This window comes from Sebastes umbrosus, chromosome 5 (assembly GCF_015220745.1).
Source record: "Sebastes umbrosus isolate fSebUmb1 chromosome 5, fSebUmb1.pri, whole genome shotgun sequence".
NCBI classification, from domain to species: domain Eukaryota; kingdom Metazoa; phylum Chordata; class Actinopteri; order Perciformes; family Sebastidae; genus Sebastes; species Sebastes umbrosus.
Genome location: NC_051273.1, coordinates 1,669,261 through 1,692,513, shown reverse-complemented (window position 1 = coordinate 1,692,513; position 23,253 = coordinate 1,669,261). Strand labels below are relative to the sequence as shown.

General features: G+C 41.6%; 2 protein-coding genes across 2 annotated transcripts; one reads left to right on the top strand and one right to left on the bottom strand.

Moving 5' to 3' along the window:
* Positions 1–1,565: 1,565 nt before the first annotated feature.
* On the bottom strand, positions 1,566–19,322 carry LOC119487848 (protein sel-1 homolog 3). The gene is made up of 24 exons (XM_037768902.1): positions 19,011–19,322; positions 16,885–17,407; positions 14,781–14,907; positions 13,614–13,735; positions 13,310–13,425; positions 12,970–13,019; positions 12,687–12,810; positions 11,770–11,908; positions 11,496–11,633; positions 11,215–11,414; positions 10,945–11,124; positions 7,404–7,526; positions 6,733–6,873; positions 6,552–6,614; positions 6,295–6,471; positions 6,087–6,214; positions 5,655–5,738; positions 5,463–5,544; positions 4,294–4,369; positions 4,103–4,203; positions 3,807–3,925; positions 2,509–2,623; positions 2,204–2,267; positions 1,566–2,058 (listed from the first exon to the last, which is right to left on the bottom strand). The coding sequence occupies exons 1-24, from the start codon at positions 19,059–19,061 to the stop codon at positions 1,829–1,831; spliced, it is 3,273 nt and encodes a 1,090-aa protein (XP_037624830.1). The 5' UTR covers positions 19,062–19,322; the 3' UTR covers positions 1,566–1,828.
* A 273-nt stretch (positions 19,323–19,595) lies between these two features.
* psmb11b (proteasome 20S subunit beta 11b) lies at positions 19,596–21,853 on the top strand. Its single transcript, XM_037770488.1, has one exon. The coding sequence runs from the start codon at positions 19,680–19,682 to the stop codon at positions 20,790–20,792; it is 1,113 nt and encodes a 370-aa protein (XP_037626416.1). The 5' UTR covers positions 19,596–19,679; the 3' UTR covers positions 20,793–21,853.
* The last annotated feature ends 1,400 nt before the right edge of the window (positions 21,854–23,253 follow it).

Genomic DNA, 23,253 nt, shown 5'->3' with positions numbered 1-23,253 from the left:
TCATTACTCCGTCCCCAAATTATACCCAGCCTTCAGTCTGTAGTGGAGTTGCTCCGCATGGTGCTGTTGACTCTGTGAAACTCCTTATTTAACTAATGACAGCTTCGTGGATACCGGGCAACAACACTCACTGATATAAAGTGCACATCATCACAACTGTCACCAGGCTGTAAATAACTGTTAAGAACTGAGTAATGCTGCCGGCTCCTATATCCATATTTGTTGGCGGCCGTAGAAACAAAATCCCCTCAAAGGTTCAAGATCAACGTTATTTATCATATGCACAATCTGGGGATATTGCCCATTATGGTTATGAACACAGTGACAACAGCACCACAGAGAAGCATTAGCTTTTGAGTTATACCCCAGCGAGGGCTCTGCGGCTTTGTTTGAGTTGTCTTCCTTCGCTGAAGTAACTCATCCTCTCAGGTCAAACTTCTTCTTCTTGATGTCCCCCATAGCGATGGCTCAAACTGATATTGTCTTATCTTATGTATCGACCGGCAGCACCTGCCCAGACTAAATCAATAACTTCTGAAATTCCATCGCTCTGGCCTTGGACCAAATGTTTAAGTGCCCCCCCGCAGCATGTTGTTGCTGCATGTCCAGTCTCCTGCGAGACACTTATCATCAGCATGTCCCTGATAGGGCCCGGAACAAGGCTTAATAGTTGACCTATTAGAACACGGCTTCCGGTACAACACATCCATCACTGAGGCTGTGGATGAGCCGCATGAGCTGGACAGAAATCGCTCATTTTCACAAGATAAATGACAGAATAATAAGCTAGAGTGAAGATAGTATCATATGAAACTATAAAACCTGATGAATCCATCGGTACCAACCATGTCAGACTAGCTGGTCATGAAGGAGGTTAAATAACGCTCCAAACTTACACTACATTTTGGCGAGGAAAAACTGTCATGGCCATTTTCAAAGGGGTCTCTTGACCTCTGACCTCCAGATCAGTGAATGTAAATGGGTTCTATGGGTACCCACGAGTCTCCCCTTTACAGACATGCCCACTTTATGATAATCACATGCAGTTTGGGCAAGTCATAGTCAAGTCAGCACACTGACACACTGACAGCTGTTGTTGCCTGTTGGGCTGCAGTTTGACATGTTATAATCTGAGCATATTGTTTTATGCTAAATGCAGTACCTGTGAGGGTTTCTGGACAATATCTGTCATTGTTTTGTGTTGCTAATTGACTTCCAATAATTAATATATACATACATTTGCATAAAGCAGCATATTTATCCACTCCCATGATGATAAGAGTATTAAATACTAGTATTACATACAGATAAAAACTGTGCGATTAAATATTTTAATCGATTGACAGCCCTAAAAAATACATGTGAAGTGGGATAAATTACTAAGATAAATATATCAAGGACACATGTGATGATCATGCATCTGCTGAATTAAGGTCTGCCACATGTTTTGGTCCAGTTCCGGCCCTGGTTTAACATGTTGGAGCCTCACAGTAGCCTTACTCCGCTTCCTTGGCACCACATCACCTCATCAGAGACAATATATAGACTGCAGGTCGGACTCAGTATTAATTAAATGAACTGCATGATAAGTATTTTATTTTCCACAAACAAAACAATGGAACTGGTTACTGAGGAAACATTATCAGCAGTCTGATAAAGCAGCACTTCTCTCTCTTCCTGTCTCAAATGAGTCACATGTCTCCGAAACACGAATGTGTCACATGAATAGCTCGCCGTAGCTCATCCTCTAAATGTATGCTCTCACGGTGTGTGTAGTGTCTGCAGGCTTTTGCTGTGGCTATTGGATCACTGTGCTGGCTATTGTATGTCATAAGAGATGATAGAGGAGTGCGGTCCAGAAGGCACACAGGCACACGCCCGACAGAGTCACGGCCACATCGCAGGCCTGCCGGAGCCACCGCTCGCCATTCACCGCGGTAAGCCTTAGATTCCCCGCCACTCCGTGGGTTCCTCCCATAATGCCATCTTGCTCTCTATTCACATCGTCTTGGCTGACGGTCCTCTGTGCAAACACCCGGCGACTGGGAACCCTTTGTGCTGTGTTAATTTGCAGATGAGATGAAAGAAAGGAGGGGAGGCAAACAAACATGATCACACATCTTTCAATGTGCAAGTGAGAGACAGTAAATGTGGGGAAATTGCACCATCTTGTGGCGAATACGTGCAAGAAGAGACGACTCACCGAGACAGCTCTGCAGTGGCACAGTGACAGCAATGACAACAACAGAGATGAGAGATGCATATGCCTATAGAGAAATGAGAATTTAAATAAATCATCACGTTTTTCTTTCTGAAAATAGCAGTCCATAGTGTCTTTAATGTGTTATTCATGATGAACATCCAATTAGCATTTTCACACATTTCAATAATTAAAGGTAGATCACATTATCAAAGGAGGATAATAAAGTGTAAAGTGTGCAGCTTGTGGTGCGATGGGTTTTTCCTTCTCTTACTACATACAGTACGAGTTAATTGCCTTCTGCCTACCAAGAGGAGCTGTGCACCGTTCTGAGTCATCCTCCTCAAGGCTTTCCCCATCTGGACTCGGAGCAGAGCTAAAGAACAGGGCGTCACTGCTCCGTCTTCCTCCGTCTCCACACATCTGAGGAGGTGAAACAATGGAGACTGTGTTACACATGATAACAGTGAAATGTTTTGAACAGTAATATCTAAAATGTACTGGTGATTTTTGTCATGATAGTAATTTGACCTTTTGTACAGTATGTTCTTTAGGTGTGTTTTTTCATATAAGCCATTATAGGTTTCTGCCCTCACACACATTTTACATTCCTTTCATGTGTGATTGTATTTTAATGTACTTGTTATGTGTGAAACAAATAAACAAATACACAAATAAAAAGGAGTTGATATCACTCTCTAATGTCCGTACGCTAAATATGAAGCTATACCACTAAATGCCAGTTAGCTTAGCTTAGCATAACGACTGGAAACAGGGGAAAACATTATGGCGGAGAAACAGCTAGCCTGGCTCCGTCCAAAGATAACAAATTCCACGGACCAGTACCTGTAACCATAGACTGTATTTATAAGAAGTGGACGTATAGTCACCATGACGTCACCCATTGGTTTATGGACTGTAGTTTTGAAGCATTTTGGCCGTCGCCATCTTGGTTTTTTGCAACCAGAAGTGACACGAGAGGGCGGAGCTAAGTACAACCGAACGCTGAATAAGACATTTTTAGGCGACCAAAATGTTACTTTGATGGAGTGAAAACACACTGTGAAAGGGTTAACGTTCTTAAGACGAAAACACGGACAGATCCCAGACCGGACAACGCCGTGGTAGCGACCTGTCAATCACCAGGTAGCCCCGCCCTAAAGCATCCCCTGCTTTATGGTCTATCTGACTCTAAATGGGACCATAATTTACTAAATGAACATCATGCTGTATTGAAGAAGACTTGAAACTAGAGATTGAGCCCAAACTCATGTTTACAATGTTTACTGAGGTAATAAATCTAGAGAGAAGTAGGCTCATTTTCTCATAGACTTCTATACAATCAGACTTCTTTTAGCAACCAGAGGAGTCGCCCCCTGCTGGCTGTTAGAGAGAATGCAGGTTTAAGGAATTAACTAACTAACTAACTAACTAAGCTGTTTCCACCTGTTTCTAATCATTGTGCTAAGCTAAGTTAAAGGGCTAAGTAAAAAAACAAACAAATCTTCCTGAACCATTTACACATATCAAATATCAAATCTTCATATTTGTGTTAAACTTAAATTAGAAGCACATTATATCACAAGTAAAATTTTTAAAAAAGCACCTTTTTAAGATCTTCACCACGATGTCCTGCTCGCCATCATGTGACACGTTAAACAAGCCGTGGACGCTCGGTGGAAGAACGTGTCCTTGTTGTGCCAAAAGGACCAAGTTGTACATTCCCTGTGTGAGAATACAATCACAACAGAGTCTGATGGGTTACTCACAGAGAGAAGAGTCTCCAAATAATAACACAGTATAATGCCGTGTGTTGTTTTTATTGCGCTGGGCCTGCGCCCGTGAAGGTTTAATTAAGTTTATCATAGGGTGATGAGATTACAGCCCGAGTAAATGTGTCACCTGAGGGCTGCCTGCTAGAGCGGCTCTGCCATACATCGATATGGCTCGACCGACCGAGGATAATGAGGAACCGTAGTAGTGGTCTCCCATTTTCAGCAGAGCTATAAAAGAAGATAAATACTTGGTGTTTATTGAGCAGATTGACAGACGGAGGGAGAGGTTACAGCGAAAATGAAATGAGAGGAACTCACCGGATGGATGTGGATCATGGTTTAATATAGAGTAGTTGTGATATCTCCACTGACAATCATTACTGAGATTCAGTTCCTGTGTGCAGGGTGAGAGGAGCAGAGCAATGATGACAGTTGTGTTATCAACTGCTGACAATTTCCCTCTGGCTTCTTCTTTTCGTATGTGACTGGAATTATGTGCAATTTCAACTCCAACTCTGAGACATTGAGCCTTACGCAGGGAAGCACTTTAAGAACTAATTTCGTCCACGAGTTGTTTTTATTTTTAGTACCCATTGATTTCTGGGATGCACTAATGTTTTCTTATTTTTGTAAGAGAGCATTTTATGGTCGAGAGCATTCTTACCAAGATGAGAAAAAAACATCTTCCTTTTCACAGTCCATTTGTTTGTCCAGCAAGAAAACATATGTTTTAAAGGTGCAGTGGGTAGGATTTGGAGCCATCTAGTGGTGAGGTTGCAGATTGCAACCAACTGAAACTTCTCCCGTGTGCCAAGCGTGTTGGAGAACTACGATGGTCGACGCGAAAACATGAAAGTCCCTATCTAGAGCCAGTGTTTGCTTTGTCCGTTCTGGGCTACTTACTGGCTCATAAATGACTCATTCTAAGCTAACGAAAACACAATGATTCTTATTTTCAGGTGATTATACACTAAAGAAAACATACATATTAATATTATATTCAATTTCTACAAATAGATCCCCGTAAATGTTACACACTGTTCCTTTAAATTTGAGCAACATAAAACGTATGAATATCATATAATCAAATTTAGCTTATATGTTTTAGAGTAATAATAATGATTGGGTTATTAAAAGAAACTTAAGGGGCGATTACGCTAACCTGTCCTTATATTGTGTTTAGGGGACGTTATCTATGATAATACCTGCCCTTAGTGTTAGCGTTACACTAATACCTGCCCTTATATAGCGTTTATTGGGCGTTGCCTTTGCTAATAATAATAATACATGCTCTTATATAGTGTTTCGGGGGCGTTACCTAAGCTAATATCTGCCCTTATGTAGTGTTTACATGAATAAATATAAAGAGTGTTGCTGCATGAGGCCCAATTACTTTCAGAATTGTGCTGAAAATCAGATGTAAAGAGAAACAGTCTTTGTCTTGTTAAAGTAAGGGGTTAAAAACCAGAGAAATAGCATCCATTTACCTCACACAGGTGTGCAACATTGCTCTGGGCCAAACCCAGACCAGTTTCAGCTGCCAGAACATACTTCACAAACGCTCCCCGTCTGTTTGCGGCGCAGTAAAACAAACAGGAAGAAGCAGAGATGAATGGTAAAGACCACAGAAAATGATTAAATGAGGACAATTGAAAAGTAATTGAAATAAATGTCCCCACCGAGCGCCCCGGAGGTAGTCCTGGAGAGCGTCTCTGATCATAAATCCAAGGTGTCCGTTCTTTTCACACACCTTTTTTAGCATTCTGCACAGAGAGGTAAAGGACGCCTGATGAATTATGGAATATGACTTCCTCCACATAAACGGGAGAATATTGTAACATGATCTAAAAATAGGTTCTGATTCGTTGAGGTCACTCTAAAAAAGCTGCAGCAGGAGCTCCTTTAAATTCATAAGATACCAGAGGAACAATGGTAAGCAGCTCCGTGCCAGACAATAATGCAGAGACAGTGACTCTTATTTTTAGATATGCAAATACTGGGTTGTGACCTTGAATTAGCCACTGTCATTGAAATTAGATGCCACTGAGCTGCAGGCTACAGTGCAACAGCCCATAACTGAGCTTTCTTTGCCACTAATGAAAGCCTCTTACATCACAGCCCTCTCCACATCCTGAGACACCCCTTCCAGGCTTCCTGTCGAAAGGTACCAAGCCGCCTCCACCGATGCCACTACATGACCGAGCCGAGACGCGTTCAGGAACAGCAGGAACGCAGCCGTCTGTGGATCACACAGGAGATACATCAGCTCATAGCGGATCAGTGATGGAACTACATTTTCACAAGGAGTGGGACTCAAACCTCGTTCTTCCGCGGCCTCTCCGGGTTCTCCCCGTTGATATGATAAAGTCCCAGGTTAAACATCCCATCAGCGCTCCCGTTCAGCGCCGCCTGCTCAAAGTATTTCATTGCTTTTTTGTGGTCGTTCAGTATAATCCCATGGTACCAGCCCAAACCATTCAGGGCGTTAATTGAGCCCTAAAGCAAGGAAACAGGCAGTGAAGGCACACACTGTAAACACAACAGATTGATCACTGGGAGTAACGCACAGCACGTACCATCGCTGCAGCTTTCTCCATCAGCTTCAAACCTCGGCTTTGGTTTCTTTTCACTCCCTCTCCCTGGAGGAATCAATCAGGGAATCAATAAGTGTCAAAACACACACAGACACACACATAGAAAACACCCAGTGTTTAATCGTAAAAACATCTTAAAAGAGTCTTTATAATGCTGCAGAACCTTCATCAGCATGAGGGAGTAGTCGTACATCGCTGAAGGATCCCCCATCTGCAGAGCGCTTCTTTCAAACCATTTCACCGCACTCGCTAGGTCCTTAGAGACTCCATGTTGTCCCCAGTAGAAAAGCGTTCCCAGGCGTCTCTAAACATAATGACAGTTTTCATTGGCTTGTTCTGAAGCAGCCGATTCGACTGTTATCGGGCCATTAAATAGGCGTTATCGGTCGCTATAAACACCTTACATGTGGGTCTGTAGGGGCCTACTACGTCCGCTAAGTTCTGACATGCTGTAAAACTGAATGAAACATTATGTTTGGGACACAAAAATACAACTTTTTTAAGGTTTACACAACAAAAACACTTGTGGTGTGAGTTGCCGTAAAGTGGGACACTATAAATCCAGGTTTTTTGTAACAGCAACAGTGGTAAAATTACTGAACGTGGGATCATTGCATATTAGCGCCGGACTTCTGCTTCTGCTCCTGTCATAATTACTACGGTCTCTAAAGATCGCTGTCGTCTTCTTTTATACTTTCTTTCAGTGATCTACCATGTGAATAGATGATAAAACCTACTATTGGGTGCAGTAGGCCCATATTGACTCACATCTATGGTGCTAACAGAGGCTGACTGAACGCGGTCTGCTGATCATAACGGAGGAATAGGACCTACCTGAGATTCAACGTCTCCCCTCTCTGCTTGGTACTTCATGAACTGGATGACGTCACTGCTCTCGTGGTTGAGGCTGTTTAAATCCTCTGGATTGCTCAGATAGATGTGTTCAACAGCGTGTTGCTTTGGGAGAAACAAATAAAACATTAATATAGCAGCGCTGCTACTTTTACTAACTTCAGACTTGACATTTTATCATTTAGGATCTCTGTCAGAGAGAGGGTGACGATATGTTTACATGCACACTCAGGTTTTAGGAGCATTCTTTGGACATGTATACAGCACATTCACAATATCACAATATCTCTTTACAGCAGTGAGTCTGTGCGTTGTACACAAACCAACTAGCCGACAGTTTGCAGAGATGCATGCCCAAAAGAAAAGACGGAGAAACACACCTACTTTTAAACATTATGTAAGACTTAGATATCAACAGGTTTTTGGATATGCGCAAATATCACAACGCCGACCTTTTCAAGAAGATGCACGGTTCAACAAGTCCGCCACCGGTTACATTAATCAGAGTATACACAGCTGCATACAAACAGGAATATTAGTGGATTATTCATTTTCATTAGCCATGTAAACAGCTTAAGGGAATGTTGTCTTTTTCGGGCAACAAGGGCAAAAAAACAGAATATTTTGTGCATGTAAACATAGTTATTAATGAAATACTTAATAGAAGACATACTGTGTATTTAAAGGTACAGTGTGTAGGATTTGGTGACATCTAGTGGTGTGGTTGCAGATTGCAACCAACTGAACTCAACAACGAAAAACTAATTTTATTTAATTTTTTTTAAATCTCATCACAAAACATCAAGTCAAATAGAAAAAGGAGAAAGTCTCTTTATGTAATAAAGAAAAACTTTGTGGGCTACAAATATACAACTAGTAAACTAACAGCATACCCATAAGTTCCCTTGTAGTTTAGTTCACTTCATAGTATAGTTGCAGTACAAAATACAATTTAGATGTAAACTAGTTGTGTACTTGAAGTTTACTATTCTTAAAGTAAACTTTTATAAACTAAAAAGTGGGCCAATTTAGTCCCAAGAAGTATTAAAGTAGTACACTTATAAGTATACTACTAGTGCATTGATTTTAGTACTTACTACATACTTGGGAAATAAGTTTACTTCATAAAATAAAATTAAAGTATATTACTTTTTCGCAAGGGTTGTCATGCTCTAAGGACTCTTGGGATTTTATATTCCCACTTCTGAGTCCACTCATGATACTCGGAGTGCATGTGATTATGCAGCTTTGCATGAACTCTGCAAGGTTGATGTTTTAATTCATCAAGTGTGCAATTTCAGTAATTACTCTTATAAATAGACTCAATTATGTGTTGGCTTGTTTTTCTTTTTTTATATGTGGAACATTATGTGACAATTATTGAGAGACACTCCCACGGGACAGTAATTGTCCCACACCTGTTCTCTACTTAGAACAGCAACACAGGTGTTTACAGTTCTCCAACCTGATCAGGCCTCTGCTCAGGTTGGAGGTAGATGGAGCCATGATGAGAGTTCATCAGGTCACAGATCTTCATCCACCAATAAGAATGATAAAGGTGTAATTTGTCCCGCCCTGACAGGTGCAACAGAGCTAACAGGAGACTCAGCAGAGAGGTCTAATCAGGCTAGATGAACTGAAAACACCTGTGAGGCTGCTCAGAGGCTTTAAAGTCAGTGTTGTTAGAGTTGTGTAAAACACTCCTGATGAAGGTCCCGATGGACCGAAGTGTATAAATTGTGATGCTGAGCAAGAGTAGAGAGCAGGATCTTCTTTTCACAAGACATAAATAATACTAAAATAATCTGCTGCTGTAAAGCGGTGGTCACACCACAAAGTGACGTTCACTCGTCCACACATAGTAGATGAGATATTAGTCATCGATGCTGAAAGGTTTTGAAGATGCAGCTTCTATAATTTCCCCTAAAATCAACACCATTATTGTTTTCTCGTTGCGCTGGCTGCCTGTTAAAGCTGGAGCAGACAGTAAAGCCTTTCTGTTGTCTTCATGAACAAACCTTCTATTTATCTGATGCATCTTATTTCAATATTCAAAGAATAAACAGGAAATCAGTCTGAAGCTCTTTATCTATGGACAGCTCTTCTTCTGTTCATCAGGACATCTAACTCATTCACATCTTTAAATTAAGATGTAAGACCACCTCCTCTACTCGGCTGGACCAACAAACTCCGTCTCTTTTGTATCACTGCTGTCATGTACTTGTACACGTGTACAATATGTGTCTATATGTGTATAAATCACATCACAAATCACACTTTCTTGCTGAGAATTAAAAGAAAAGTATCTGTGACTATAAAAAAACAACTAAATATAAAAATGACAATATATTGTTTTTAATGTGACGGACGATGTCTTGGCCGCGTGCAGTGGTCACCTTCAAATGCTGTTCCCAGTATTTATGCTAAGCTAAGCAGCTGCTGGCTCTATAGCTTTATATTCAACCGACAGATGTGCCTTTCAATTTCACTAAATATCAATGTCAACTATTTCTTTAAACGTACCAAGACAAATTGTTTGTTATACTGTAGCCTAAATAAAGATCTCTGTTTGTTTCTGCTCGTGTTTACAACATGGGAAGTCGTGGCGTTCAAGTGTTTAAGTCATGAGAACACCGCTGCTAAGCAACGACAATATTAACGTTACTGTCGGCGTCTAGAAGCCACAGAGGCTAACAGTTTAGCACGCTAGAAAGTGGGTAACATAATGCAGAAAAAAAATGTACGACTAAAATTACAATATATTAACTTATTATGCTCTGAAAAATTAACTTCCATGGCCTCCGCCATTTTTTGACAAAGTCAACAAACACGTCACAAACTGGTAAACTCGCCCCCATTTGAAGGTCTGATGTTCACCATGTTAACCATCTTAGTTTTAAATATTAGCATGGTAATATTTGCTAATGAGCAGCTGAAGCTGACGGGGATGTCACTAGTTTTGCAGGTATTTGGTCGTAAATCAAAGTATTGGACGAAGTGATGTTTTGACCTGATGGTGGCGCTAGATTTAAAGTCAGGGGATCACCTGAGTTATTACAATTCGTCCTTGTCGTACTGTGCATCAGATAAATAAATAACATTTAGAAGTCCACAGAATTCACTGAATATGACGCTGACTAAAATCGTTTTCCTTGCCAGCTTTAGGTTATCGACTTATTCTCAGCTTGTTTTTCTGTTTTCTTTCTTTTCTTTTACCACTGTTTATAATTGCTTGTGTGTTTATTCTTTGTGCTGTGAGTTCTTTGTTAGTTTTGTCTTGTTTTTTTATGAGTAATAATGTCATTTCTTTATTTGTTTGAATAGGAAAGAACTCTGAATAAGGCTGTCAGGCTTCCTTCCTCCCCTGCTCTGTAATTACTGTTTTTTTTATTTTGTATCTTAATTTTTGTTCAAATAAACTGTTGTCGAGACATTTCAGTCCGGAACAAAGTGGAGGACCGAACAATTGACCAATATCGCCATCCCTAGAGCCATAATAATAATTTCAGTTATTCAAACATACCTCATTTTCATGCATCCTGGAACTATCATCGACGCTCTGTGTCCCAGCGTTGGAGTAGTAGCTGTAAGCCATGTCCAAGTCTTTAGGAAACCCATCAATCCCCTGTGTGTGCTTGTACCCAGCATGCATCAGGGCGAAGCGGTTATCGCCCGACGCACCAATCAAACTGTAGACGTGACCCTGAAACACACAGGCCTCGATATTATCAGTCGTCGTTACAGAAGTGACGATAAAGAAGATATTAAGGTACAAAGAAGGCAGCGACTCTACCTGTTGTTCATCGACCGGCTGCCCCGCCAGGCCAGACAGGTGGACGGCGGCCAACAAGAGAGACGCTTTGTGATTTCCAAAGCAGGAGGACGCTTTGAGCAGAGCCGTCGATCTGAATGTGATTTTATTTCGTGCAGTGAACATTGTACCAACTGCCTCCTCAAACAAAGCAGTGCTGATGTCTTTCAAGCTCAGAAATCCTGCAGAAAATGATGCAAAAGAACTGTCAAAAACGTTGAAAAATTACGTGTTATATGTGACTATATGTGTGCAACAATCACCTGCTCTGATTTCCTCTTTTGCATGCAAGAAATTAAAAAGTGTGCTGTATTTAAGTTGTTGTTCCCAGCTCCATGTTTGCGTGCTCATTTTCCCTCCATACCAACCCCACAGTCTTACGAAGTGAGGCGTGCAGGCTCCTGAAATAAAACATAGAAAGCAGCCAGTCAACAGTAGTCCCATACCTATACCAGGTGTGCTGCTGTTTCATTGACACCCTGTATATGAGCTCTATGTAAGGCCCCTGCGGAGGGACTTGTCAACATAATATTTCACCCGTGTTGATTGGTGGCAGGTGGTGACTCTCGGTTAGTTGTTGGAGAAAAGCCCATGTCACTGCTTTCATTCTCTCACACTCCTGATGAGTCTTATCCAGCTCCTGTAGCAGTGACTCGGGGTGATGGTGGTTTTTTACCTGTAACATGGATAACAGCGTATTTTTATGCACAGTGATAAAACAACCAAACACTGAATTAAAAATAACCATGTTTCCATTCCATTGTGAAGCAAATTTTAAGCAAACTTTTGCAAAAAAAGAAATGCATCCATCAACTGTTTTAGAGCATAGAAGCATAGAGACTGTAAATAGATAACTACTTCACTTAGAGCAGCTGTCAATCAGGACGTCCCGCCCCCTTTTTATAGCATCAAATAACTAATTAAAACCAAACTAGTCAGAATAATTAACACTTTAACATGCATCAGCTGGATAAGAACTATCTAAAATGACAGAAACCAAAGTATTTGACGTGTACTTTGACTTTTTAGTTTGGACCATGTCCCATCCCACTAACATGGAGGGGGCGGGCTTTATGAGCTATACTGCAGCCAGCCACCAGGGGGCGATCCAGATGTTTTGGCTTCACTTTGAGGAGCTGTCATGTCGTCCATTTTCATATAGAGTCTATGGTCCGGAGCGTGGAAACTTAAGGCTGCTATCGGCTATGCTTTATCCGCCAGTAAACAGAGTAGAAGAAGAAGTATAGGTTGTAAACCGTAAACAAAACAAGTCGCCATTTAACCATCTACAAAAGAAAAATGGAACGAGGTCTTCAGGAATTTGTTTCAGTTGGGCAAGTTTTAATTGTTCTTTCATGTCAGCTGGTATTGGCCAAGTGTCATGTTGTCCGGAGACGACAAGCATTCGCACATGAGTGGAAACATGGTTAAGGATTAGAAAAGAGGCTCTTTACCACTGCAGTTCCCAAACGGTAGAACTTGATAGGCCCAAAATAGCCCTGGATGCCCGGCATGTACCTGCTCCCTCCGATCACAAAGTATCCCTCGGTGTCATCATAATGGATCCTGTTGTGAAACCTGTAAGATATCCAACATCCATCACTCTCGTGATCATTACTCATCCCTGTTGTATGTTAGTAACTGGACAAACCGGTGCTTCGTAAAGGTTTAATCACAACATTTAAAATCAGAACAACTTGACATGAATCATTTTGAAAACCAATCAACCCGTCTTACTCAAATTCATAACTGCGGGTTTCATCATCCCATGTTGTATGCAGCAGCACCTGAAAGACATAATAATGCATGAGCTCAGAAAAGAAAAAAAAAACCTACTCGGCTGTGAACGAATCCAAATTGCAGTACAGACTGCAATCGCCTGGAGTTTCCCAGCTGGAAAGGAACCATCTTTACAGGAGCTTACAGCTGTTTCCAAAAAGGAACTCAAACACCGCAAAGCAAAGGGCACCAAACCAAACAGAGGAGAAGAGAAGACTATAAGATGTTGCCCCCCGAGCTGTGTTTTAATTTCTCTTTCTTATCCCACTACCCAGAGGCACACACTGAGGCTTTATACCATTGAGTTGTGTATGTAACAGTCCAATCTAATCCATTTCCACCGGGGCAACTCCGTGCTGGCCCGGAAAGCTTTATGTTCTCCTGTTGTCACACGTGCCTGAATTATGACGTCCCCTGCACGGGAGATATGACAGTCATATATTACACCGCAGGAGATCCAACGCTCTTTATTAATACATAACACAGTCTGTTCAGCAGTCTCACAAAACACACATCATCGCTCACAAACCATCTCATGACACCTCAATCTAAATCCCCTAAACTGGTATCGGGTGTCCTCACACGAGGCTGCTGTGACCCACCTGTGTCTGTCAGCTGCATCAGGACCGAGTCGTACACGTTGTTCCTAGCAAAGTGATGGATGATCCCACAGTGCGTCTGGTGACACCATTTCAGCAGGTAGATCCACACAGATAAGGTGACTCTGAAAAAAAAAAACAAGCGGTTTGACAAATCATTTCTTCAGCCGTGCAGCGAAGCGCGAGTTTGGATTTTAAAACGCCGCGTTCATCTGCTAAAGACGGCTGACCTCGCTGTCTTTCATTGACCGTGAATAAGAACAGCTCACATGCTCCGGTGAAGAGGCTTCGCGAAGCTTGTAAAGTCATTTGTAATGATGTGAAATGAAACTGAAAAGTGGAGTTCCAGCTGACAGCACTGCAAACAATCACTGACCTGTGGCCTGTCAATCTGCTGATATCAACACAAAGCAGCAGCATTATGAACTGTACATCTGAGGCAGTATGAGGTGCTTTATTTTGGTTTTACTGTACACGTTTCTACTGTTTAACATCTAAAAATCTGCTCTTCTTGAGTACTATTTGGTGCAACATTTGGAGACCCTGCTGGAGATTTGATTCATGCTGTGTAGTCAAACTTGAAGCTCTAACTAAACCCAGGGGTCGGCAACCTTTACTATCAAAAGAGCCATTTTAGGCAAAAAAAATAAACAAAAAGAATCTGTCTGGAGCCACAAAACATGTGATCATTGTGATGAAGGTAACACAGTTTATAGTCTAAGTATATAGTATATAAGTCTAATGCAGTGAGGGCCATAGTGCAACTATACAACGGAGTATTAGGGCCACATTGAGGGAAAAAAAATCAGAGATTTCGAGAATAAAGTCATAACTTTACGAGAAAAAGTCGTAATATTCCGAGAATAAAGTACTAAGTGTACGAGACTGCGTCATCGTGGATAGGATATCCCATCGTAAATATTGAACGTGTTTAATATTTAATATTTATATTTGAGATCAGTGCGGCCAGGATGGACTTCTGAGCGGATGTAAAAACACTCTTAAAATCACACCACAGGAACATCTGGAAAGATCATCTTTAGAGTCATCAAACAATCAGGGCTTTGCTGTCGATTGTCCAGAGAGAGGAATCAGGCCCATAACCAGCCTGATTCTGTTGTAGTCTGTACCCGGTGTAAATAAATGAGAAGTGAGTGTGTGAAGTCCAACCTGGACTGTGTCACAGCGTGAAGACGGGCGCTCTCCAGGCCTCGGTCGATAAAAGGCTGGAATCTGCGGACCACTCCGTAGTAATCACCAGCACTCGCCAGGGGGAACGTCAGCATATCGATCACATCTATGCAAACAGCAAAAAGATTAACCGTTAACCCTTTGAGACCCACAATAGAGCCGTTTTTAGTCTTCTTTAGGGGATCCAGGGGGTCGTTTGGGGGAGATAGCAGGTCAACAGTAGATGTCACATAGAAGTGGTGTACATCATCTGAAAGCTGGAACCTGGAGCTTAATTTAAGATGCAGTTCAGCTATGTGTGTCAAGAACATGATGATAGAAGTATATGATGTCCATCCCCATGCTCTATTATGTCTCATACGTTGTTGCAGCAATTTCTGGGTTGATACCATTTGTTACAAAGATTTGGTGCTAAATTTAACCATTTTTTACTACTGGAGAATTGATTATAATGATCAATAATCCCTCCAGAATACCACATTAAGACACCAAGACCTTGAGGAACAACATAGAAGAAGCCATGCTGTGATTTGGAATCAAAACCTTTTGACATTTGGAGATTTCTGCAAGAATTGGCATTTTCCTCTAGTTTGATCCATCCATCCTCTGAATGCTCTAGGTCTCTAGTCTGATCCGTCCATCCTCTGAATGCTCTAGGTCTCTAGTTTGATCCATCCATCCTCTGACTGCTCTAGGTCTCTAGTCTGATCCATCCATCCTCTGAATGCTCTAGGTCTCTAGTTTGATCCATCCATCCTCTGAATGCTCTAGGTCTCTAGTCTGATCCGTCCATCCTCTGAATGCTCTAGGTCTCTAGTTTGATCCATCCATCCTCTGACTGCTCTAGGTCTCTAGTCTGATCCATCCATCCTCTGAATGCTCTAGGTCTCTAGTTTGATCCATCCATCCTCTGAATGCTCTAGGTCTCTAGTCTGATCCATCCATCCTCTGAATGCTCTAGGTCTCTAGTCTGATCCGTCCATCCTCTGAATGCTCTAGGTCTCTAGTTTGATCCATCCATCCTCTGACTGCTCTAGGTCTCTAGTCTGATCCATCCATCCTCTGAATGCTCTAGGTCTCTAGTTTGATCCATCCATCCTCTGAATGCTCTAGGTCTCTAGTTTGATCCATCCATCCTCTGAATGCTCTAGGTCTCTAGTTTGATCCATCCATCCTCTGAATGCTCTAGGTCTCTAGTCTGATCCATCCATCCTCTGAATGCTCTAGGTCTCTAGTTTGTGGCTGTAAAGTTTCATGAGGCTGTGATTATCCTAGAGGTCACCATGGGTCATTTTATTCTCAACTTTACAGTGAGACCCAATTTATGTAATTCAAAGACTGGTTATGGACCCCAGTATGCAGAAATATTCAGATACAGCATTTTGGAATAGGAGAAAATAACACATTTATACTGAATGCATAAAACTGCATGTTTTTTTTGCCCCCAAACTGCATGTGATTATCATAAAGTGGGCATGTCTGTATTTTGATTTGATTTTATTATTATTGTGTCATGCATGGATAATCTTCCCGGCCAGAAAATAGAGAAAAGACAAAGGCATAAACCAGAGTATCAGTATAAATTCCAAATAATACTAAACAAATAAACCATCCTGATGTTTTTTTCCAAAAGTAGCCAAATTATAAGCAGTAACATTAAATAGCCGTTCCATTTCATGTCATCATCCGAGCGCCAAAACATTTCTGGTTTTTAAAGAGACATTTCATTTAAAATACAAGTTGTTTTTAAATCTACTGACTTCAAAGGGCCAGAGGAAGGACTCCTGTTCTTAAGGGGAGACTCGTGGGTACCCAGAGAACCCATTTTCATTCACACATCTGGAGGTCAGAGGTCAAGGGACTTCTTTGAAAATGGACATGCCAGTTTTTCCCTCGCCAAAGTTTAGCCTAAATTTGGAGTGTTATTAGCCTCCTGCCCAACAAGCTAGTATGACATGGTTGGTACCGATGGATTCATCAGGTTTTCTACTTTCATATGATATCTGGACCTTCACTCTAGCATTAAAACTGAACCAGCTACAGCCTCTGAAAGACTTGTTATAATAAAGATGAAGGATCTGACCTGACTCATGTGGACAATGATGAATTCTGTTTCTGCTCATCTGCCATATCAGCTGAGCGGACCATGAAGGGCATTCAGTGGGAGGTTTAGCCGGTCGCTCTGAGAGCTGCTCCATCTGCACCACTTTATAAATCCTCAACGTGGAGTCATAGTACGTCCCGGGTTCCCCGCCGTCGTTAAGACGGGTTAACCAACCACGAACTGCCACACTCTGGACGTCCAGAACACGCCTGTTGAAAAAGTCCCGTCGATATAAAACGGATGGAGGGAATCTGAGCAGCACCTCCTGGATCATGAAGACTCCGGGCGTGCTGCTGATCCATTTCGTCCTGAAGACCACTACATCCGTCTTCCTTAATGTGGACACCACCACCTCCACCGTGAGCCGACACGGCCCCGAGCAAAAGTACCGCACATAGACCGGCGAGCCGTCTGCCACTTTGTCAGGAGCCGCGGCAAACCCTATGAAGTTGTCAGGCTGGCCCTCGGGAGTCTGGGATGATGCTCGTAACACACAGTGTCCCTGGGTGGAGAGAGAGATGGGGAAAGGAAATGAAGTGATGTAAAGACAAACCGGCTCAAACACATTAGGCAGAGAACAATTTGCAAGAGGACATGTTTTCAAGACGTTCACTTAAACCTGCATTAAGTGATTGTTTTGGCCACTCGAGGCCTGGAAACAAGCTGTGAGAACACTGACATGTCATCACCATGAGACCGTCCCCAACGAGGCCAATCAGCACCTTTTAAGTTGGTATGGTGAACTTGTTAGTTTCTTATTTAGGAAGCAACGTCAGCGTTCATTTGGAGTTGTCTTTGTGGCCATCTGGGAAAGACGAGTCTCTCAGCTCTGTTTTGGAGGAAATATCTGGTTCTTTAGAAGCTAAATGCTCCACTATGTTCACTACTGGAAGTGTACGGTGGCCTTTTAGTGCTTTTTCTCTGAAAACAGCTGCCTGCTGCAGCTGAAACACACCGCTATGAGAGAGAACCAGAACAGTAAAGTCGTGGAGCTTCACATTCAACTGTTCATATCCGGATAATCACTGTAATTACGGTAAAGTGTAATATAGTTTCTTACCATTATAAAAGCAGCAGTGAAGACATATCATTAAAAGTCAGAGTGTAATACCTTCATTTTGAGTTTTTTTTATTTTTTTTATTCATTATTATCAATATTATAATTCATTTAAATTATTTTTTTTTGCTAATAATTTCCAATGCATATTTTTAAAATCAATCAAATTTGATCACAAAACAATGCTGTGAGAGTGGTGAGATTTACAGATTTAATAATTATTATTAGTATTATTCATAATTTTATTAGTAGTAGTAGTATTTTTTGTTTTGTTTTTTATTAATTTAATTTAATTTAATTATTTTTATTTTGCTAATAATTACCAATGTGTATCTTTAAAATTGTTCACAAAAAAAAGAAAGATAAAGGAAAACAACCAGTGAACCAAAACAGTAAAGTTGTGGAGTTTCACATTCAACAGTTCATATCAGGATAATCAGATAATAAGTGTAATAGAGTTTCTTACCATTATAAAAGCAGCATTGAGTATTTTTTTTTAAGATTAATTGTTATGACTTTTATTGTTAATCTTATTATTATAAGTGTTTTATTTATATATCTATTTTGTGTTGTTTTTTGTTATTTTCATTTAATTTATTTTTTTATTTTTTTACTAATAATTTCCAATGCATAACTTTATGTTGTTAACAGTTTTTTTTAAGATTAAGTAATTATTATTATTAATTTTATTAGTATTATTATTAGTATTATTTTTTTATGAATTTAATTGAATTTTTTTAATGCTAATAATTTCCAATGCATATCTTTAAAATCAAAAAATTTGATCACAAAAAAAAGAAAGCAAGAAAAACAACGCTATGAGAGTGAATCAGAACAGTAAAGTCACTGAGTTCAGGACAGTTCATACCAGGAAATGTTGTCCTGTGCTGTTGTTTACTTCTGATTTGTTTTTCTTTGTTTTTCTTTATAACTTCATGAGTTGTGGTATTCTAGTTAAAGTAAAGTAACAGCTGGTGATATATATATAAATATTATACCTGTCCTGCTTCCACCAGTTGTCTAAAAGAAGTGTAGTAGAGTTTCTTACCATTAGAATAGCAGCAGTGAAGACATATCCACTAAAGTGTAATACATTCATTCTGAGTTTTGTTGAATTGTGAAAGATAAATTAAAACATGAAAACAAACACGGAGTCGCTGAGTTCCTTATGAATCCATTCGACGACTAAAGTCAGTAACGTGTGTCGCATGGCAGCATACCTCTCAGACAGGTGGCCCTAGTGTGAGCAAACACCCTGTGATGCAACATTACTGGATATTCTGGTGCTGCAAGTTCAACAATCGGCCTGAAGTGCCGTGTTAAAGGGCTGCAACACCTAAAAGGCTTGGCTGGATTGACTTAACAAAAAAATGTTGTTTGATTCATTTCACTCCTGATTCTATCAGGGAATTTTTCACAAGAGTGATGCATCAAAAGCTCAGAGAGTCTAACTTAATCTGATGTGCTCCAGCCGCGGCCTCGCCATCACCCTGGGTCCTCTTTGGCCTACGCCCACGCAAGACTTTGAAGAAATCTGATCTGAAAAACAACCTGATATAGCAGCCAAAATTAATTACCCATGGGCGACTGACTGTTTACGCTTCAAAGTCAGGGGGGTGAGGCGTCGGTGTAGCTGTTGCTGATGGGTTTGTTTTGGATGACCACACATAGACGAACGCTGCCTTGTTGTGTATATAAAGGGGGACTGCTTCTCTAGATGGCATACAAACCTCTGTCAGACAGGTCAGGAACATTTCTTTGGGGGGAAATGGCTTTACAGGACCTGTGCAATTTCAAGGACATCTTTCTGGACACTGAATGTCCTTCAGTGCTTTTTGGAAAGAAGACTGGTTGTAACTATGTGAGCGGTTCGCCCTTCAGCAGCAGCACAAGTCTGTTTAACTTTTATACACCAGTTGCAGAGTACCTGGACGAAAGCCCGATCCAGTTTGGGCAAATCAGCGCCGTCCAGAGATCCAGCGCCGACTCCATCTTGCCGTCTTTCTACAGCATTCCTCCGGCCTCCTCTCAGTCCGTCCCCTTACCGTTCCCCATGTCCCACGGCACCACCACCTTGGCGTTCACGTTCCAAGGCGGCGTGCTGGCCGCGGCGGACACCCGTTCCAGTTGCTCCGGCCTCGTGGCGTGCCCTGCTGCCCAGAAGATCTTGCCCATTCACAGCCACCTGGTGGGCACCACGTCGGGCACGTCGGCCGACTGCGCCCTCTGGAAACGGATTCTGTCTCGAGAGCTGCGGCTCTACCAGCTCCGCCACGGACGACGGTTGTCCACAAGCGGAGCCGCCAAACTACTTTCGCACATGCTTCACCCATTTAAGGGGACAGAGCTGTGCGTGGCTGCCACGCTGTGTGGGTGGGATGGAGGAGATGATGGTGCAACGACTGATCCTGGAAAGTCTGATACCAGTCTTGAAAAGGCCTCTCTGGATAAGACTCAGAGCTCTTCTTCAACAATTGTTGGTCAACACTGCAGAAAGAAAGCGAGTTCTTCTGGTCCCAGTCTGTACTACGTGTGCAGCGATGGCACTCGCCTGCAGGGATCGCTCTTCTCCGTGGGCTCGGGATCGCCCTACGCCTACTCAATTTTGGACCAAGGGGTTGGATGGGGGCTGACGCTGGCCGAGGCCACGTCAATAGCCAGAGAAGCCGTATACAGAGCCACGCACAGGGACGCATACTCAGGAAACTGTGTAGACGTCTATCACGTCTCCTCAAAAGGCTGGACTCGCAGGAGCAGAGAGGATTTGAAAGAGGAATATTACAGAGAGAAAGAAAGAAAGACAAGAGAGACGGGACGCGACTTTGTCTGAGCGAAGACATGAAACAGACATGGAGAAAAAGAAAGGAAAACATTTGGGAGTATTTTGGAGAGACGTGACGGCAGCAGATACTGAATTAATGAACAGGACAGGCAGTTGCATCCTCCGGGCTATTTCCTCAAATGATTTGGGCATGCATATCGTTCCCTCTAATAAACAGCTGATGTTTTGTTTGCGCTGATGATAAAATGTATTCTAACAGCGCTCTGTTGCTGCCTGGCATTTTGATTTTGGACGCTAAAACATTATGAATCATTTCAAGTATGTGAGAGATAATTACAACCTACTGCTGCATGTGTCTGAATCACTCCGACACACACAGAGAGCAGCAGAGGGAAGAACCCAAAATCTAAAGGCCCTGCTGTGTGTGAGGGAGCTAATTTGGCTGTATGGCAGTAACCGGTATAGTTGAGAACTGATTTGTGTCTGCTGTCAGAATTCGTTGGAGGTTTCTCTGACACGTCAATAAATTATTGAATAAAAGCAATTTTGCTGAACTTGCCAGTTCATTTTGTTAGAGCAGTCTGGTAGTAAATTAAGCAAACTAGTAATTATTGTAGGGGGAAAGGTAGAGAGCGGTTCATCCTGATCTCACTGTTCAACCCTGATTTTAATCTACACTGATGGCAGATTAAAGCTTTCAAAGGTTAGGCAATTTTACCATATGGGAGGAAACTTTATAGCATGTTAATTATGCAGGCTGTTCTTATACACTGTTCATAGCTATACCTACTGTGCTGGAAAAATGCAAACATGCTGCACATTCCTAAGGTCATGACAGGTGACACTCATTGCCCTTAAGGCCTATTTGTGTTTCAGTGTTGCATACTTAGTCAACGAACTTGTAGCACCTATTTGAGGACAAGTAACCCTAAAAAGGACAGAAGTGTCAGTCAGACAGACAATGTAAGATACACGACTGTGAGCCTGCACGCAAGGGTATAAATGTCACGAAACGGAGAGACTCAGGGCTCTCAGCCCTGAACATTTATGTTGATGGTTGTTTGCCCATTTGCAAGTGTTTATTAAACCTTTAAAAGACTCTTTCTTGATTTTCGAGTCCTTCTTCACAGAAATTGCCTCCACACCTACGAAAAGTGATGCACTGTAATTCATATATATCCCACAAAATATAAAAAAAATAGTCACAAAATGTTATCTTTTTGATTTGTGTACATAAACACAAACTTTCCTTTATTTGCGATGCTCAGCACGACTTTCACCAATGGATTTTTTGTGCTTTTTCCTACGAATGTCCAGCAGCATGTGACGCATGTGTCAATTTCTGCTCCAGTCTTTTCAAACATAAAACTGCTTAGTTAGGTTTAGGAAAAGATTGGAGTTTGTAAGTTAAAATAACTACAGATGTGACGTAATTTAAGTACGGAAGTTACGTGACAAATAAATCAACGTTGAAGTCCTGTGTTTTTGACCCATCCATCCACCCCGACCTTCTCCCTACACAGCGTTCGGCGCTCTATACTTCCCAGTTCACTATTACGTGGATTACGTACATACTGATTTTGTATGTGAACATGTTCGGTTGTACTCAGCTCCAACCTCCAACCCAGAGTCACTTCTGGTTGCAAAAAAACAAGATGCCAAACTTGATGCTTCAAAACTGTAGTCCACAAACCAGTGGGTGACATCACGGTGACTACGTCAACTTCTTATATACGGCGTATGATTTTTTTGCCCAGGAGACCGCTGTTCGTGTCCCGTGTGAAACTATAAGTCAACGTTTATTTATTTGTCACGTAACTTCGGTACTTAAGTAACGCAACTACTATAGTTATTTTAACCCAAAACAAGATCTTTTCCTAAACCTAACCAAGTAGTTTTGTTGTGTAAACCTAACCAAGTTGTTTCCTGTGAAGTTTATTTTGAAAAGACTGGCAACACGTGTCAATTTCTGCACGTTACTTGCATGCAGACATTCATACGAACCATTGTATAACAATAGGTTGAGTTATGCTACATGTCAAATGTTGGAGTGGTGCCGAAGGCTGTCGTTGTAAATGTTGATATGACGAGCTTATTTTTGTGCCATATATGACAGAGTTTTTATGTGTGCATATGCATGCAGCAGCCGTTTGTATGTGTTATCCATCCACTGTATTAAATAAATTACAGGCAGTGCAACATCAGGGAGTTGAGTGTCTTCTCAAACTTACTCTCGTACCACTGTGTGATTGACTGCAGCTGCGGGAGTAAGAAGGGGAAAGCCTCCCTTCCTCCCCAACCTCATCCATAATTCCCATCTTCGGAAGTTCATTAATGACAGAATTATGGAGCGAATGAAAAACAAAAACGAGTGGAAACCAATCTGGTGGTCCAGATTTGAACAGGCTCGTGAGTGCAGAGCAAGTTGTGAGAGCGAGAGAGAGGACAGAATCGTGATCGTGTAGTCAAAGTTTTGAGGCTGTGAGAAGAGAGAAGAGAGGAGCTGTGA